The sequence below is a fragment of the Ambystoma mexicanum genome, chromosome 4p (assembly GCF_040938575.1).
Source record: "Ambystoma mexicanum isolate Mex_15411 chromosome 4p, UKY_AmexF1_1, whole genome shotgun sequence".
Lineage (NCBI taxonomy): Eukaryota > Metazoa > Chordata > Amphibia > Caudata > Ambystomatidae > Ambystoma > Ambystoma mexicanum.
This window is the reverse complement of record NC_090927.1, coordinates 903,914,336-903,929,479: the sequence shown is the minus strand read 5'-3', so window position 1 is coordinate 903,929,479 and position 15,144 is coordinate 903,914,336. Positions and strand designations below refer to the sequence as shown.

The following is a 15,144-nucleotide window of genomic DNA, read 5'->3' as shown; positions in this document are numbered from 1 at the left end:
GCCACACGTGGCGTTTTAGGACTATTCCCTGAACTAGGGAACGTCCCGCAGTTTCTGCTGCATCCAGAGAGCTCTTTACAATACTCTGGTTGACCTGGGTTCCTTCGCCAATAGTTGAAAGCAGGCGTGTACGTAATGGTTCCGGCGCTTCTTCGGCGTCTTTGCGCAGTTTGGCCCACTGCGCGTCCGCATAGCTAGCGAGCAAAGAATTGTTGTTGGCAATTCTTGCCGAAAAGGCAGCCGAGGATGTAACTCTTTTTGCAAGGGCATATAACCGCTTGCCCTCCTTGTCAGGTGGTGCCTCACGGGTGGAAAGTGGTACCCCTGCCCTCTTTCTTGTATTGGTTACTACCAGGGAATCCGGAGTGGAATGTCCCCTGATGTACAGCGGGTTTGAGGGTGAAGGAGTGAAAAGTTTTTCAATTCTAGGATTGACCCCTCTGATTAGTGCGGGTGTGGACAGCGAAGGGATGATTCTTCTCTTCACCGAAGCGAGGAGGGGAATTGTCTGACTGACCGGGGGTTTCTCCTTAATTACCCTTTCTACAAAGTCTAATTCAGGGGAGAGCTCCCCAGTGTCCAGTTCGAAGTGTGCTGCTGCTCTGCGCAACAGGGCATTCAATGTGGGTTGATCGTCAATGGGAGACGTGTTTCTAACAGGTGAATTGTCAGGAGGATTTAGGTTCAGGACATCAATGTCGGAATATATTGATGGGATTGCCAGGGGTGAGAAGGTCCTTCTTCTGGATTTTCTCCGAAGCCTTCTCCTACCAAGTCTGGGCTGTCTTCCAGACCTTTCTCCTGGTTCCGTCCCTCTTCCTCGTCCATAAAATCATCCTCTTCCTCAAAATAATGTTCTTCCCCAGTGAGGTCATACACACTATGGAAGTCTGAGGCTGTGTCCTGGTGGGGATTGACTAGTCTTGGAATTTTGCCCCTGGGGTCCTCCTGAGGCCCTTCTCTTATTCTCTTTGGAGTGGGAGGGTTCTGGGTATTCATAAACCTCTCCATTCTTTCCATGCAGAGATGGAGCCTTTCCATGGTTTCATGGGGTACCCCTGAGCGGTCTAGCGGGGGAAAATTGGTCTCTTGTAGCTGAAAACGGCTCGACCTCTCCCACAACGTCGAGGAAAGTGTCCCGTCGCCCTCCGAAAAGCCTTCAGGTGTGCTGGGAATCCCTTCGACTGAAGGAGATCGTCCCTGTCTTTTCGGCGTGTCTTTCGACCTTTGCGTAGCGCTCGACGAGTCTTTTGGCGTACGCTTGTGGGCGTCGGCTACCACGATCCTCGCCAAGCTCTCAGCGACTCGTTTGTCAGCGGAGGGCTGTGGTTTCGACGTTATGGGTGTCGATCGCTCTACGGCGGCATGCGCTTTCTGCTGATGCGCGCCGGCCGATGATTTGGGGGCGGCGCACTTATTTGCCGAAAGCCCAGTCGCTGGTCGCGGCCTGAGAGGGGCTTCGAACCCGAACGGTCCGAGGAGGCCGCCGGTGAAACCTGCATCTCCTTGGGCGCTGATGCTCTCTTCGCCTTCGGCAAAGAAGAGCCATGGGTTGTGTGCTTATGTGTGGTCTTATGTGCGTCAATGTCGCCGGGGTGTTCATCCCCATAAGCAGGGCGTGAGCCGAGCCCGTCGGGGCCGGGGACAGACGACGAAGCGCGTGTGCGCACTCTAGGGGGGTTTTCGACTTCCGTAGCGGAGGTCGTGGTATCACATTCCTCGTCACTGTCGGAGGTAGCGACGGTGGGTGGAGCGTCGGCCTTCGACATAGCGTAGGCCGCCCACCTCTTGACCCTATGGTCTTTTAGAGTCTTCGGATTAAGAAGCCGACAAGCCGTGCAACCTTCCTCTTTTTGATCGAAGGGCAAGCAGCGGTTACACTGTGAATGCTTGTCCTTCCAAGTAAACTTGCCCTTGCAAAGCGGGCAAAACCTAAAGGGTGTCCTCTCCATAGCCGAGGCAATAAAACGTGATAACCACCCCAAGGGAAAGGAAGGGGAAAAGGAAAGGAATTCTCAGAAAAGAACTAGAGATGTCCCACGACCCCCACTCTCCCTACTGTATTTGGCCTGCGAGGCCAGGCCACGTGTTCGGCAACGCCGAAGGATCTCCTCCGCTCGTCCCCTCCGTCAAAGATCTTGCTCGGCGGAGACAGCTTCACAACAGCGTCGAGGGGGGGATCGATATGTTCTATATTAATATAGGAAAACGACCAAAGGTCGAAGAGATGAAATCTGCAATGTCTCTCGAGGAGCTCTGCGTAAAGGCGACCAGTAGCTGGGCGGAAAAAAACTATCTGAGGGACCTCGACGCGTGAGGGATTGTGGGTACAACACACGTCACTATAGGGATAGTGTTACAGACACGCCTTGTCGACGTCCCCTTTTCGACTACGAAAAACAAAATGCAATACTCCGCAGTGACCACTGGATGTCGGACCTATGCACAGCATGTGATTCTAAGCAGATTAACAAACATCAGAAATACTGTTCTGTCTCATTCATTCTGCTGGGTCACACTCGGGCAACCAATCACTCAGAAGGGCATTCAGCAGTCAGGCAGCCAATCAGACTTACAATGCATTCAGGCCATTCTCCTCCCTCTCAGACAGACTCACAGCAAGGAATGTGTATTGGGACAAATACCCAGCCATTCAGCACTACACACTTCATTCATACCAGTTTCAGGCAGGGCTGTCTCAGACTATCACATACCAGAAACTAGACGGCCATAATAAGAAGTGCATATTGGTCACACACCATTCACCCAGGTCCTAGCCCAAGGGTGTACCCACAACATAGTCACTGGGAAGGCTCAAGCCAGTCTGGCCTGGAGTACCCACAATACTATATATGGAACATCGACCCAGCAGCCAGTCAGGGGGATGGGACAGAGGCAGCGCTTCCCAGGACTTTGGGAAGAACAAGGTAACAGGCAATAGAAAGTGAGAGGCCACCGGGGCCATCTTGTTTCGTATCAGGAATCAACTGATTCCAATGGCAGGGCCTGGGTATCCCCAAAATGGAGGATACTCAGCACCTGTCAAATTCAGCATGGAGCTGCCACCAGCCCATACCCTGCTATGAGGGCCACACAAAGGTGCCCAAAAACATACACTAGGGGCACAGGGTTGTACCCCCACAAATAGGTGCCATAAGGGTATCCTAAGGGTTTGTACACCAAACCAAAAATAGAAAGAGCTGCACTGCTAGGAGTCCCATATGGACTGCTGGGGAGAAAACACCACAGAACATGCACGAAAAAAAGACTACAGAACAAGGACAGGGAGACCCTGTCCTCCAGTGCATTTTCAGCATCACACTGACCCTCAAAGTAGTAATCGTTTGTGACCAGCACCACAGAGAAATGCTTCCACTTGTGACCGTCGCACTTCAAGGAAAACAATGCCCTGGACTTTTGCAAGGACCTCCCTGCAGTCTGCCGACAACTCATATCCTCCAAACTCTAGGGCTGCAGGAGACAAGCTTTCAGGTTTAGCGTTCCTGGGTTGTGATGTACGATTGCACCTACTTCTCTGGTAGAACCACTGGCAGCCTGACAGGAGGCGACGCTGACAGACTGAGGTGGTTTGGGTACCAAATCTACCTCGGCCAGGCAGTGGCGATAATCTTTCTGCCCTGGCACTGTCTGAATGTGTGGATGACTTAGCAGGAGAGGCAACGGAGGAAATGTGTACAGAAACAGCCCTACCCACGGGAAGGAGAACATGTCGCCCAGGCTCCTCAGTTGGTGGAATCTGCGGGCAAACATCTGGCATGTGGAGTTTGCCACCATCGCAAATAGAATGATCTGGGGCCTGCCCCACTTGATGAAAATGCAGTCCACCTGGTCCTTCCCAAGTTCCCACTTGTGGCAGGAGCACAATTCCCTGCTGAGAGAGTCTGCAGTGGTGTTCTTGACTCCTGCTAGTTGAAGAGGCACTAGGACTATCTCTAGGCCAATTGCCCAGCGCCAAAAGTTCTGTGATTCCTTGGAGAGCTCTGAGGATCTAATGCCCCCCGTTTTCTGATGTATAACATTGTGGTGGTGGTGTCTGAAAATCCACACCCGCTTGGCCTTCAGAGATGTAAGGAATGACCTATAGGCCCAGAACAATGCCTGTAGCTCCAGGATGTTAATATGGAGATACTTCTGGTGTGCAGACATCGGTTGTGGGCTCCCCAGCCTTCAAGGGAAGCATCTGTGGTGACCATCTCCTGGCATGGAGGGTTTCAAACCACCATCCCCGGGCAAAGTTGGTGCGGACACCCAAACACTATCGATCGTTGGAACTTTCGGCGAGAGCGATCTTGTCCAGAAGCTTCAGGAAACCTGCATCCAGCAGGCTTCCAGGAATTCCTGTAGGGGTCTGTTAGGAAACATTTGTATGCAGTACCCTCTGGGACCACTACACACAACTAGGACTACAGGTGTAAGCAAAACCAACCTTTGGCACAAGTCTGTACTACACAGTTTTGTGGTAGCGCTGCTGAGCAGTCCGGCTTATCTCAAGAGGGAATGTGAGCTTGTAAGGGTCTTAAACAAAGGTCTACAATACCAAGTATTCAGATAGACTTATACTCAAGGTTTCTTGGTAAAACACTTCTTAATTTATTACACAATCATTTATAAAGCATTCACTAAATGAGGCAACCAATATCACAAACCTACTACAATACTGATTACTGTAATGCTCACCTGGTATCCACGGGGACACCACCCAGCCGTATGGACGCTGGTATCCTTCTCTGTGGTTCCCAGATGTGGCCAGTGGGGGAGGTTCTGCCTGTAATACAGGAAGGCTATGTTGAAGACTGGCCAACTGGGTTAATTAGCCTCCCACCACCCCGTATGCCTTCAGCCCCCACTGGGGCCTCTCCTCACCTTATTGTTGATTCAGGTGTGCTCTCCGTCCTGCCTTCTTGGCAGGGGCGCGTTCTTTGTGGGCGGATGCAATCTAGTTACTTCACTGATGCCGGCCCGTTTGAAGTCTTTCAGGTAGGTGTTATTGCTGTTGTATATTGTTATTTCTGCATGCCTTTCTTGGTTTAATAATGTCTCTTTCTCTTCCTTAGATGTGCGGAAGTCCAGTGTTATGCATTGGCAGAATTGGGTCTCACCGGTAAATGATGGCATGTAATGAGCGCTATGATGCGGTAAGTAGGCGCTATGCTCAGCGCAGTGATGCCTTGCCTAACCTGTATTCTTTTCCCATAGATTGCGATATTCACCCCAGGGCTGGAATTCTGAGGCGATGCTGGGGGGCAACCTGCTAGGTAAGCTTTTCGGCACAGTTCGTTATGTTGTAATGTCTCTAATACCTTTTTTCTTTCCTTTTTGCAGATCTGTCGGTCCGGGAGACGTGCTGATCCTAGGAAGCTGTTCGCAGGAGCTGTGGGCCGCTAAAGATGCAAATTGCAGGTAAGATGATGCTGCTAACAATGTTCCTTTTGTCTCCCTACAGGTGCTGTTTCTCCGGGGTTTGCGGGTATAGCTGGACACGGTGAACGTCACGTTGCAGGACTGCAAAGTAACGCGAAGCGTGTTATCCAAGTCGGTGTGGTTTAAATATTTCAGAAAGTGGTCCAGGTAAAGAAGTTCCTAGGCTATCACACCCAAAACACTATACCCGTCATGACCTCTGCTTCCAAAAGATCAGGACTTGCCCGACTCCCTTGGAAGCAGACCCATAACCCCGGTTCCGAGTGCCAGCCAGTCCCAATTGGGACCTTTTGGACCCTGTCCTGGCGCCAGTGGCACCAGGCTCATAAAGATGCCCAGTCCCAGCGCTGGAAGCGCCGGGCTCATAATGCTTGGCTGGACTTACCTGCAGCAGACCATGCTGCTTACTTACCTGCCAGTTGAACCCCTGATCCTCTTCTGTTTGGGACTACTTTTCCTGTTGGGTGGGGCAGGAGCCACTCCCTAGGTTCAGAACACTGGAACTCTTCTGGAAAGCAGGAACTCTTTTCTTACCTAGGCGTGGCTGTGGAAGGAGACACCTAAGCACTACAGGAGGCTATTTAAACCACACCCGATGGATGAATCTTGCTTTGCGTTATTCTGCATTCTCTGCAGCAGAACGCTCATCGTGTCTTCTGCTTCTGATCCTGGGCCTAAGGAAACAAAGGCTTACCATCCTGGAATCCAGTCTTCAGCAGCACCTGTAAAGACAAAGAAAGAACAGGTTAGCACTACGGTCTTCAGTGGCAGCGCATCTCTTACCTGGTCCATCGGCTGTCACCAACGCCTCGCGCTGCATTCCGGCATCTGAAAGACAAAAGAAGGTGTGTTTAAAGACATTGGGCAACTTTATTACTCACGTGCCATTACTCCTTCCCACGCCGAATCCAGTGGGTATTCCAGCACCCTTCAGCTTCTCTAAAGCTCCAAACTTGTACCTGCAAGATAAAAGGGACAGTTAGTGCGCATCGTGAAGCAGGCTACAAGTGCTTACCTACGTGCTTCCAGGCGCTTCTATTCCTCACGCGGGTTCGATCCTCAACTCTCATCAGCCCACCATCGCCGGAACTCTGCAAAACAAGAGATATCATTACAAAAGACTTTTAAGACATTTGAAGCGCCCAGAACTTACCGTTCGTGCAGTTAACGACAGCAGTCCTCTGAGGTCAAGAGGCCTGCACCCTTATCCAGTGAAGGAACTGGTTACGGCACCCTGCCCCGAGGCAGATGGAGAGCTTGGCGTTCACTTATCTAAGGTGAGGGCGTTAACCTTTGGGGTTCTACAGGAGAAGAGAAAGGGAAGAGGAGAGAGAGGCACCCAATAACCCCAGTTCATTAATCCCATATTTTCTATCTGCAGACATCTTACTCTTCGAGTCAGACATACAGTGCACAGAGGTCCAGCCCAAAGAGCCAACCGTGTGTTACACATCACCTTTGAAGATACGGCATTCACCCAGTCAAGACCGGCCCCTCTGCGGGAATCAGGTGAGCGTTACAATACCGCATAGCTTTGTTCCTAGGAGCCAAGCTATGTGGATGCCTCCATGTTGGCTGGCAGCTTCAAAATAAAGTAGTTCCCCAAACACATGTCTTCACGGTGCATGAGCCTGGTGCCATAGGCAGTGGACGCCTAGATTTATTGGAGACCCAAGCCAAGACTTCTCCTGGCCCATGGACTTGCCAGAGGGGTTTTTGGATGTGGGTCGTGACAATTACATTACAATAGCATTGAAGTACGAGTAAAAAGACATGAGTTGGTAAAACGAACATTACAGTTACTTTAAAACAGTGCAAATAGTTTGAGTTCACCACGAGTTGATTCATGCAATAGGTAGGCCAAAGTCAATGGGCTATTGTCTTGTGCAAGTAAAAACGGTTGTGGTATTTAAAACGGAAAAGTCTTTGCCACGGTTCTTAGAAGTAGTTCACAGAAGAAAGGTTTGTATGTCGGGTCTCAAGCTGACTAGGCCTGAAAGTTGCCACAGTTCCACAAACTTTCACAGTGAGAAGTAAGTTCTCAGTCAGGTTTTCACAGTACCTTATATTGACGAAAAAGATGCAGCTGAAGACTCTGTTCCTGCCAGTTCCTGCAGATCTCGCTGTTCCTGAGCCTCAGTCGTGGGGAACAAGATGGAGGACGTCGGTGGACTCCTGCACTGCACAGGGATGGATCACAAAGCTGGCCAATTGGTAAATCTTCGATTCCGTTTGCTGTTCTACAAGCACACAATCTGGTGCCCTTCTCCCTGGTTAATCCTAACCAGCTCTGAGAATGGTATCCAAGTGGCTTACGAGTTGATTTGTTAAACCAATTCAAAGGAAGAAGTTGTCCTTGAAGGGGCTTCTCTGTCGAGGTGAACTTGATCGGACCTGCAGCAGGGCTCCACCGGGCAAACCAATGGTCCAGTAGTTGCAGCAGCAGTCCTCTTCCAGCTCGTCTTCGGTTCTTTTGTTCCAGTGGTCGACTCTGCCTTTCAGTCCAAGAGACTCGCCTTTTAAACAGTTTCCTCCCATTCATTCCAGCCTAGCTGCCACTCACCCAGCAGGGTGGCTGTCTTTGCTAGACAGTCAGCCAGCCAATCACACACAAGTGCATTGGGTCTCCTAGGAGACTAAGCACGGGGAGTTTCAAGCACCTCCCTCACTTCCTGCCCACCCCAGACACTCAGACGGTCTTCAGTCCTGAAGCCCGCCAAAAGGCATAGAAACAAAGGGACCAAACCTGGTTTGGCGCGCAGAACAAATCTAGAAGGACCTTTCGAAAAAGAAATGGCGAAAAAAGAAGACCGGGATAAATAAAAAGGGACTAAGAAGCCATCTTGAAAAACATGGCACCCGCGATTTTTAGCTACCGGTGTTTGTGGTCAGGAAAAATCATGGTAGTTCGTTAAACCACTGCCACCAGCCATTTCTGTAGGAAAGGCTAGCATTTGACTGCTACATGAGTTTCTAGACATCCAGGACTCAATCTTTACATTCTCTGGGAAACAGTTTATCCAGAGAAGGTATTTAAACCGCGGGGCAGCCTAAAAGGCTTCCCTGTGTCACTGCACTGAGGGTGCTGTGTAACACACCGGAATAGATGATGCCTATGGAGTTGTCTTAAAATACAATCAAAGAACACCAGAGTAAAACACACATCAAAATACAGGAGAGAGTGGGAAAAAAAGGCTCACACACTAGCCAGGTAAAAAAAAAAAAAAATTCAAGTCCTCAAAATCCAGCAAAGTTGCTGGGGGTCTCAAAGGTGAAGGAATTAGCACATTTATGAGAATTCTCCCTAACAGGGTCGCATCTGCAACCTGCAGAGACATTAAGAGGCTTTAAGCAGGAATTTGGATAGTTGACAGAGAATCCCAGATCCGTCAATAGCCGAATGTTCTCTGTGTGTGTGTCAGCCGGATCCCGCAAGCAGTTGCGTATCAGCCTGTCAACCAGGTAAGGGTATAAGTGAATGCCCTGTAGACGCAGATGGGCCGCCACAGGGGCCAGGAATTTCGTGAACACTCTGGGGGCAGGCTTCAATAAGAAAGGTAGGGCCTTGAACAGGTAGTACAGGCCCTGCACCACAAAACCTCTGATGTTTCTTGTGAATGGTGACGTGGAAATAGGAGTCATCCAGGTTTAACGTCAGGAAGTCTCCTTTTTCCAGTTGGCCGAGCACATGTTGCAACGCGACCATCATGAACCTTTGGGACATTAGGTATTTGTTCAGAGGTCGTAGGTCCTGGATGGAGCTCCAACCCTGTATTTTTTTTTACTAGAAACTATCTGGAATAGACTCCGGAGCCCCAGAGCCTTTGGGGAACCATCTCTATCGCCCCTTTTTTCGCAGCATGGCTCGTACCTCTTCCAGTAGCTGAGGTATGTGCTGCTCCTGATGGAGAACTTGAGGGATCCGAGGACACCTGCGTTGTAACTCCAAGGTGTGTCCTTGGGCGAGAGCGTTCAGCACCCATCGGTCGGTTGGGATATTTCTCCACTCGCTGACTAACCTCATCAGTCAGCTTCCCACCGGTGTACACGAGTGGGGGTCCAATATCACAATCTGTTCAAGCCTGCATCAGCGCCAGAATCGTGCCCTGCATGCACCAGCGACTAGGTCCTCTGCTACCGTAGCCCTGGGAACGGCCTCTGTAGGCTTCTTGCGTTGAGGATCTGGAAAGCTGTCTGTACGATGTGGAGAACCCTTTTGAAGACCTGCTCGCCTTTCCCCTGTAGGAGCGAAAAGACAAGCGGTGCTGCTGGAGAGTGCCCAGGGAATGGACCATCTCGATGGCTTGCAGGGACTCGTCGACGGCCTTCCCAAAAAGATTTTCCCCTCGAAGGGCATGTTCAGCACCTTGACTTGGACTTCCTGAAGGAAATTAGTGGCTTTCATCCAACCCTGTCGAAGGCAGACAGCTTTCCAATGCCGCTCTGATGGCATGATCAAATGCCACTTCCCCTTCCTGGAAGAGCGCGAGGTCTTCCATCTTCTTGTCGTCGGGTAAGAACTCCAGGATCGGTCCTAGCTTGTACCACAATTCCTGGTCGTACCAGGCTAGGATTGCCAGCGTGTTGGCCACTGTTAGGCAAGAATTGAGCTAGTCACCCTGTAGGTCACTACACAATACTTGTCCTCTTGGTATTAGGTAACCCCACCTTTTGGTATAGGCCTGTACTACACAAGTTGGTAGTGTGACTGAGCAGTCAGCCTTATCTCAAGAGGAGTACATGCGAGCTGTAGAGCAAATACAAGTAACCAAGTAACCCTTACACTTAAGGTTTTAGTTATAAATATTTATTTAACATCAGTTTTAAATAAGCATTCTTTAAAAAGGGCAATATATGTAAATCAAATATACTTCAAAATACTTTTCCAGAATCAACACAAAGCTAGTAGATGCTCTTTAGAGATGCTGTTTTCACACCCTGAGGTGACTTAACCAACTAGTACAGTAATGGTGTTTATATATCTCATTGCTGATCTTAGGGGCTAGTCTGTTTCCAAATGACAATGAGCAAACAGTCATGGGACATAAAGCAGAAGGCTTTATTTGGCTCAAAACATTAAGGCCAGGGTCCAAAACAAAGAAAAACAAAAGGGTGTCCCACAGAAGTCCAATGAAGGAAAGCAGCTAAAAGAATGTCTTTCCTAACTCCTATGGATACTTTTGGTGCTGGATTACTACCAATAGGCAACTGAAATGAAACATCAGATCTTACCTTTATGGTCCACACCATCAAGAGACAGACCAGGCCGTAGATTGTGCTTGATAATTTCTATAAGATCTTCACGATCATTACTTTGTGGACACCAAATTTCAGTAAATCTATTGCGAAGTGCTGGGGACAGCTACAGGGAAAAAATGGTTGAAACCAAATATTGGTTAGTATGACACCAATTATAAACACAAAGTAAAATGAAATAACTGAACAAGATCATCAACTGAGCAGTAAAATCACACTGGCACACCACTTTTAGCATTAAAAAAATGTACAAAGCAAACTACATCCTTAGGATGGTATGAGTTATGTGAGGGTCAGAAATAAGAGGCAGTTTTTTTTTTTAATGTTTGCCATATTTATTCAAAGTTAAGAGGGTAGAGAAACACCAATCTGTCCCCATCATAACGAGAATGTTTCTACCTAACTAAAACTAAAGTAAGATGAATGTGTTCAAATGTATCTGACCCTCACACTAATATATATATATATAACGTAAGTGCTAAAGGTAAATGTATCTGATCACTTAGACAGGATGTATGCAAAAACACAATAGAAAAAGGACTACTAGCAAGTAAAGTTATCACACTAGACTATTAAACTAAATACATATACACATTCACTTGATTGTAGGGACTAATTACTATTATTAACATCTGCAAAAGAAAGGTTAGGGTAGTATTATGCTTTTAAAGGTCCACAGAGATGATCCCTCCCCCCACCCCCCAACTAAAATTGACCAGCCCTAAACTGTCTTGGACCTTTTGCCCAATAGTTCAGGTAAACGTTCTAAATGAGTTATGAAGCAGGAGAAAATGCAGGTGTCGTCTTTGGGTTCCAGTGAAGAGTTCTTAGGGTTAGGGTACAAGTAAAACTAACTACTAAAAGTAGCACCAACTTTCAGAGGTGTTGCACAAGCAAGCAATGGCAAAACAGTTAGAATAAAGGTTTGTTATAAGCCCATTGACTTCTAATGGGAATATAGGGGTAGCTAAGCAGCTCTGTAACTTACCTCCGTAGTCCAATTATTCCCCAGATTTGCAAGAACAAAGCAAGATGGTCCGAGGTTTCGATTGAAGAATGCAGCAAAACTGGATGCAGGACCCCTCTGAGGACTGGAGTCTGGTCAGGTAAGCGATTTCGGATGGTGGTCACCACAGCACAGTGACGCAAAATAACTCAGCAGCCGTGGTTGCACTTTCCCTCCTACTCGGGTCAACTCGGTGCTAGGACGCCAGAATTTCCCAGAGTTTAGCATCGTAGGGCCAGCTGAGGATCCACCAAGTTTCAGGCCGAAACTCTGTATGATGACGCCGGCAGCACGGTAGCCCAAAATCAAAGCTGGTCAGACACAGGACTGTTCCAAGGTATTTTCGAAGGCTTCCTTTGGCATCGCACCGACCAGACATCAGGAATGGATTGTCCCTCCACTCCAAGGGTCGCAGCTCCCTTCGCAGGACTGCTAAATAACACGAGCAAGACAGGGCTCCACCAGGACAGCAGCAGAAGTTGGTTGCCATGTCTCCAGTTTCATTGCGGGTCTCACAGCTGGAAGGATACTTGGCTACTTCAGGTTTCTCCAGGATCTCTGAAGAATGGGCGCAGGAGTCCTCTCATCCTAAAAGCCAGGTAAGAGCTGAAAATCCATCTAGCCAAGAGCAGGACTAGACCACAAACACAATCTAGCAGTGGTCCAATCAGGACCACTGGCGGGAACATTCATGCATGCCACACAGACACTGAATCCTGTTTGTGGATTGGGACCAGTCAGTCCCAGTCCACATCCTGCCAGCAAACAGACCCATCCCTCCACTAGCACGCCAAAAGCTGCTTTCCTGAGAACTGTAAGTCCCTATAAGGTTTTTCCTGGCCTCAGGCAAGAAAGAAAGCCAAGAACAAGATGGCAAAAGGACAAGCGAAAAATCTCGTGGCACGGCCATGTTGGACCAGTAGCCACAGTTAGAAGCCAAATGGGGTAAACGGGGTAAGGCTAAAATGAAAATTCCCAAAAGTGGGAAAAGGTCACTGCTGCCATCAGCTTATCCTTTTAGCACACCTCGAGTAACCAAAAATCGTCTACGTAGTCAGGGCAAAACAAAAATTGACCCCATTGTACTGCAAAGTAAGCTGCTTTGTACAATGATAAAAAGTTACCACAAGTGATACAAAAGTAACCAAAAGTAGTAACACGACTAAGAGAAACAATGTTTCCTAGTACTGACAGCCTGAAGGACATGTCAGTTTCCCCATGACATATGAGCAAAAGCCAGTGAAGTTTAAGACTTCACTGTACTGCAAAAAATACAGGTCAGATTAAAAAATGAAAGCAAAACGTTTCGAAGTTCCATAAAGATGGGAGAGATTTCTCTTTTACGGAACCTTTCCTTCCAACAGTAACATCTCCCCATGTGGCCAGCGGACAGCAGCAGCTACATGATCCAGACCCTGGCGGTGGTTATAAGGGAGGACCACAATGGGGGGTAGAGGGGGGAAGAGTGAGCCTCAGAGGTGACAAAAACTTCGGATGAGATGGTTTCCCCCTTTTCTTAGGGATACCGCTTCCATTCCCCAAGCCTTAAGGGCCTATTGTGATAGCTCCCTTTAACCATCCACGACACCTACTGATACTACTGTACAATCTTCTATCCATAAATTGCCAAAAATGGACTACCATTTGCATGCATGTGAAAGTACTGTAACGAAAAAAAGCTGAATGGGGCAATGAGAATCAGTTTGACATGTGCAAGAGGTTAAATGTACTTGTTTGGAATCGAGATTAGTTGTAGATTTCAAGGACATGAATGTTTATTTAGCGAAGCTGAAGCCTTCCCGCTTATTCATCTTTGCCAGAATGTCCGATAAAGACGGCTTGATGTCAAAAGATCTAGCCCCACCTTATCTCACAAATTCACCTGGAAATATGCTACCAGAATTACCAGATCCTCCAACACCTTATGCCCAACAGTGCGCAGATTCACCTTAAAAAGAGCTGGAGGACAGGCAATGGCTGCCTGAGTGCGTAGCTCCCGCTGTGACCGGGCTTTGGTAAGGGATTGAGCCCCCGCCCCAAGCCCCCCCGGCGGGCCCACCCCAACGATTTCGCTGGGCACCCCCCCCCTGAGCTCCTCCTGGGCGAAAGAGCAGCCTCCGAGGCCCCCGGGAGACGGAAGATCGGGACCCGGGTCTCCCCGCACTGGGTGAGGAGCGCGGCCCGGAAGGCTGCGGAGCCGGAAGAGAGGCGGACCCCCCCCACGGCCCGTCCTCCCCCCCCCTCGACTACCCTTTTCCCCCGACCAGGGGTGGGGACCGGGTCTGCGGCGGCCCGAGGACACCGCTGTGGTCCCGGAGACGCGCTCCCGCCTCTCCACGCGCTTCTCCCCGGCCTGGCAAGATACGTCCAGGGGACTCTCCCCCGAACAGAAGACGGCGGGACCCGTCCGGGGGCCCGGGGCGGGCTCTGGGGACCGGTGCCTTCCCCCCAGCCCACGAGGATACACCGAGGCTGACGGCGCGGGTCGGGGTGGGAGGGCCCCCCTCCCCCCTGGATCTTCGGACGCGGGCTGCCACAGCCCAACGACAGAAGGAAAGCAGCAGAACCAGAGGAGGCCCGGGGACTGCTCCCTGCGGGCGTGCGGACCCCCGGAGCACGCCGGAGGTACGAGCCGCCCCCCTCCACCCCCCCCAACACATTAGCACCAGCGGACAGGGGGGGGTCACTTGGGTGTGAGGCCCCCGCCTGTCAAAGGTGGGCGTGTGCCCGCCCGGGGGTGGCCCTCCACCCCCACCCTCACCCAAAGGAGGGGGGAAAGAAAAGGAAAGAGGGGGGAGGGGGGGGGGGGGAGAAGAAGAAAGAAACAAAATAAAAGGACACGGACAAACAGCTAGGCCACCAATGGTCAGGTGCTGGTTCTGGATCGCCCTTCCCCCCCCCTGCTGATTCAAAGAAATCCACGATTCTAGCCCTACGGGCTACAGGGCTCCCGACGTCCCTCCAAGGGGTACCCAGCAAAGGCCCCGATCCCCCATGGGGAGTTTGGACTGGGTGTGAGGCCCCCGCCAGGTGACGGTGGGGCGTGTGCCCGCCCCCCCCCCCTACAACGTGCAACTTTCTACAACCCCGGCTGGTGACGGGCCGGGACGGGTCTGCCCCAGTGGACGGTCCCTCGGTCTCGGGGGCCCCCCCGCGGATGTCCCCAGGAGAACAGTCTCACCCCCCCGCCAGGGACATTGAGGCCTAGACAGCGGACTACGAGAAGGAACCTGATGAGCTGGCGGGAGTCCCTGCAGGAATATTGCTTCCAGGAGGGCAAAAAAGGCGACAAAAGGTACAAGTCAGAAAAGAACCATGGCCCAGTCGGAAGACACAGCCCCCTCCTCCTCAGCCATGGAAAGGGGCTTCGCCTCAATCTTACAAGAAATCAGAGACATGCGCTCTGACATTGCACAGAAGTTTGAAAAAAAGGACCAAAG

General features: G+C 50.2%; 1 protein-coding gene across 3 annotated transcripts in view; it reads right to left on the bottom strand.

Annotated features, from left to right (window-relative positions):
• Positions 1 to 15,144, bottom strand: part of MDN1 (midasin AAA ATPase 1) — a 2,688,524-nt gene that overhangs the window by 1,850,759 nt on the left and 822,621 nt on the right. For all 3 annotated transcript variants that reach the window (XM_069606482.1, XM_069606484.1, XM_069606483.1), the window contains exon 33: positions 10,675 to 10,804. In XM_069606482.1, the coding sequence (XP_069462583.1) occupies positions 10,675 to 10,804 (130 nt within the window). The remainder of the gene's footprint in view (positions 1 to 10,674; positions 10,805 to 15,144) is intronic.